At 38.5% G+C, this 3,419-nt stretch overlaps 1 protein-coding gene across 2 annotated transcripts in view; it reads right to left on the reverse strand.

The window, feature by feature from the left end:
- Window positions 1-609: 609 nt before the first annotated feature.
- The window catches only part of LOC109211974 (protein C2-DOMAIN ABA-RELATED 11-like), a 3,507-nt gene continuing 697 nt past the window's right edge, over window positions 610-3,419 (reverse strand). Inside the window, exons 2-4 of one of the 2 annotated variants that reach the window (XM_019375576.1) lie at window positions 2,622-2,741; window positions 1,968-2,063; window positions 610-1,221 (exon numbers count right to left, since the gene is read on the reverse strand). In XM_019375576.1, the coding sequence (XP_019231121.1) occupies window positions 922-1,221; window positions 1,968-2,063; window positions 2,622-2,732 (507 nt within the window). In that variant the 5' untranslated portion in view covers window positions 2,733-2,741 and the 3' untranslated portion in view covers window positions 610-921. Of the gene's footprint in view, window positions 1,222-1,967; window positions 2,064-2,621; window positions 2,764-3,419 lie in introns of both variants that reach the window. The other variant, XM_019375574.1, reaches the window with a different exon arrangement.

Here is a 3,419-nt window from a genome sequence, read left to right on the forward strand (position 1 = left end):
CCTCTCCGCTTGTAGTGTAGGTCACACTGACCGAACCACGTTAAATTGGTGCCTTCTTTATATGCTTTAATTACCATTATTATCAACTTGCAACGTCTTTTTATTGTCATTATAACGTTATTTGGATAGATTCCGCACTACCTGGGTTCCCGATCCTAACAGATCTCTTGTAGTTAAAAAAGCTCGCGGCTTTAATAATTTGAAGAAATTAAAATGTTCAAAGCAAGCTGCATGCTTTATAGATTAGCATATGGGATAACATTAAAGAAAGAAATTAGAATGGTGAAAGCAAGCCTACTCTATAAATACGCCATATATTAGAGTGCTCAAAACAAGTCTACATTGTATGCATATTAGCATGGGATAACATTATAGGACTTTGATTCTTTTATATTGGCTTTCGAGATCTGAATAATGATTAACAAGGACAGTCGGGATCATTCGTATTGCATAGTTAAAGGTTCGTGAATTGGTACTTCGAGTTGAAAATGACAGAAACTACACCAAAATGATTTGATAGGACTTAGCATGAACACATGTTACTGTCACTTTAATCACCAGAATTAACTCATAACATAATACACAACACCACATATTTCAAGCCAAAAATAGTAAAGAGAATAGCCATTTCATAAACAGGAACCAGAACACACTCTTTAGTTGTTAGAACTGAATACATACATTGTCAATTGCTGCTAAAAATGGAACCTGTTTCTCCTCCTTCCACTTTCTAAATCGCTCCAGTTTTTCTGTTACAGACTCAGATCTAGATTTATGCACATTTGTCATTCGCTTGAGTTTCAAATAAACGATGCCAAACATAGGCAGTACACCAACGGTTATCACTAGACATAATTTCTCACCTACAACAAGATGTATACAGCTCAAACAAGTGATGCATCAATGTTATTAAAATCCATTCTACTTGGAGGGAGCAGCACACGAAAAATCGATCAATTTGATCTTCAACTCTATCTCCCCAGACTCCACCTCACAAAGCCTTAACCAAACATGTTGCACAACTTCACCATTCACCCAACTAATGCTGCTATCAACTGCTAGACAATTGTCTCTCTCCGGGATAACCTTCCTTAATGTTGTCCCCTCGGAAGCAACCCCGAGAATCTTTCTTAATCTAGCAGCTGCAACCAAAGGTTGAAGGCTGAGTTGAGCATTTCCCATCTTGTCATCTGCCTTGAAACGGTCTTTGTCGAATACTTCCTGTCACAAATTGCATTTCAACGACTTGGAAATAATATCATAGAATTTTTCTAAGATAGCAGTTCAGGATACCGACATGATTTCATTTTCATGTAATAAATAATTTACACACTGAAGAACAAGGCCTTAGAAATCCTTGAAAATATGTTCCAGCATATTAAAGATCTATCATAACTTCTTTTGCTTTATCTCAACCAATTAGGCGATAAATTGTTGAAGAACATATACACTAAATGAAGCAGTAGAGTGAAATGACTGAAGTTCGGCCGCATCATAAATTTCATAGGATGGCCCTATGGATAACTGCTAATATCCTTTTCAATCTTAAACTTTAAACATTTCAGAACATGCAGCCTAACTATTAAACAGACCTACACCAGGGCAACCCGGTGTACTGAGCTCCCGCAATGCGTGGGATCCGGGGAAGGGCTGGACCACAAGGGTCTATTGTATGCAGCCTTACCCTGCATTTCTACAAGAGGATGTTTCCACGGCTCGAACACGTGACCTCCTGGTCACATGGCACCAACTTTACCGGTTACGCCAAGGCTCCCTTTCCAGAAGGGAAGCCCCGAGAGCTACACCAACAATAGTCCAAAATAAAGTAATGGATATATGCAAAACTTTTGCAAGAAGCAAGCACATTGTCTGCCTGAATTTAAGTCTATAAAATGGAAATATAGAGCTGGAATGTAAGATGACAATAGAACTGTTATCGTTAGAAAAGTTTAGGTAGAAGCATATACCAATTTGAGAACCTCAGCAGGTTCGGAGATGGAGAAACAAAATTCTTCATTCCAAACAGGATTAAGGCAGCAATTTATGACTTTGGTTTTGGTAGTCTGGTAAAACGATAAAATGTAATATCAGATGTCAGCTCAAGATAGCAATTTTCAAAACTCTCATGCAAACTGAAAGGGTAGCATCACAAATTACAACAAACTTCTGAGATGATATACAACATAAAAGATGTAGGAGTATTAGTATAATCTTTACCAGGCAATTTTACCATTAATTCCAAATACATTGTTGTAAATGAAGAGAACTCCGTAAGTAAAAACAAAATTATCGTCCCTGTTACTCTTTAGGACGCATCCACCCCAGATAAACTACCCACCTCGCAGTGTCCCGCCTCCCCCTGATTTCCATCTCTACCCGTGAGAACAGGCAAACAATCTAGCGATAAGAAATAGATTTATCTGCGACCTCATCACATCATAAAATATTAAACTTGGTCTGACAATCACAACTCATTATCGCTACTTGCTAACTAGGATTCAGAGTATGCAACTGAAAGAAAATTAGTAAAAGCTCCGAATGTCCTAGAATAAATAACATCTGAGTAACATGAGACAGATAATATCATAAGGAAGAAGCAGAGGGGGAAAACATAGAACGACCTGATTACCCAGCTTGAGAATGACATAAGGATCACTGGTCCTGAAGTCCCGAATCACCAAACGTTTTCCTTGTACAACAGTCACTTTTATCTGTCCTAATTTGTCTCCCATAATCCACTACTGCAATGTCATAAACTCAGAGCTGCATTTTACAAGGCAACGTAACCTTATTATAAAATAGAATCCAGAACATATCAGAGGATATCAGAAAGCAGGAGTAGAGCGAGTCTATTAGGTGCATGTTCGGCCGAACCTAACTACTTTTGCTTAGACATTGTATTTGCATTAGGAAATTCATTAACAACAACAACAACCACCCAGTCAAATCCCACAATTGAGGTTTGGGGAGGGTAGTGTGTGCGCAGACCTTACCCCTACCTATGAAGGTAGAGAGGTTGTTTCTGAAAGGCCCTCGGCTCAAGAACGTTAAAAATGGAGCAATAGAGAAACAATAGCAACAACAAAGTAATAAGACAGCGGAAGCAAATAATACAGCAAGTAATGACAGAGATCTAGGGATACGAAACTACAAGAATAGTGTCAGTCCTACTACTAATACTGACACACCGTATAAAAACAAGGGACTAGGAATAGGAAAGTACCTGACTAGTACTACTACTACTACTGGCTACTTGCCAGGAAATTCATTAAATATATAAATATTTAATTGTGGATCCAGTAACAAAGATGAGCTACAGGTTCTATGGTAAATTCAGAACCCGTCAACTTTAAGTCCTGGCTCGGCCTTTGTGGGAAAGAAACAAGCACTTGACTTTGGGGGTGTGTGTGTGTGTGTGG

Source organism: Nicotiana attenuata, unplaced genomic scaffold, assembly GCF_001879085.1.
Source record: "Nicotiana attenuata strain UT unplaced genomic scaffold, NIATTr2, whole genome shotgun sequence".
Taxonomy (NCBI): domain Eukaryota; kingdom Viridiplantae; phylum Streptophyta; class Magnoliopsida; order Solanales; family Solanaceae; genus Nicotiana; species Nicotiana attenuata.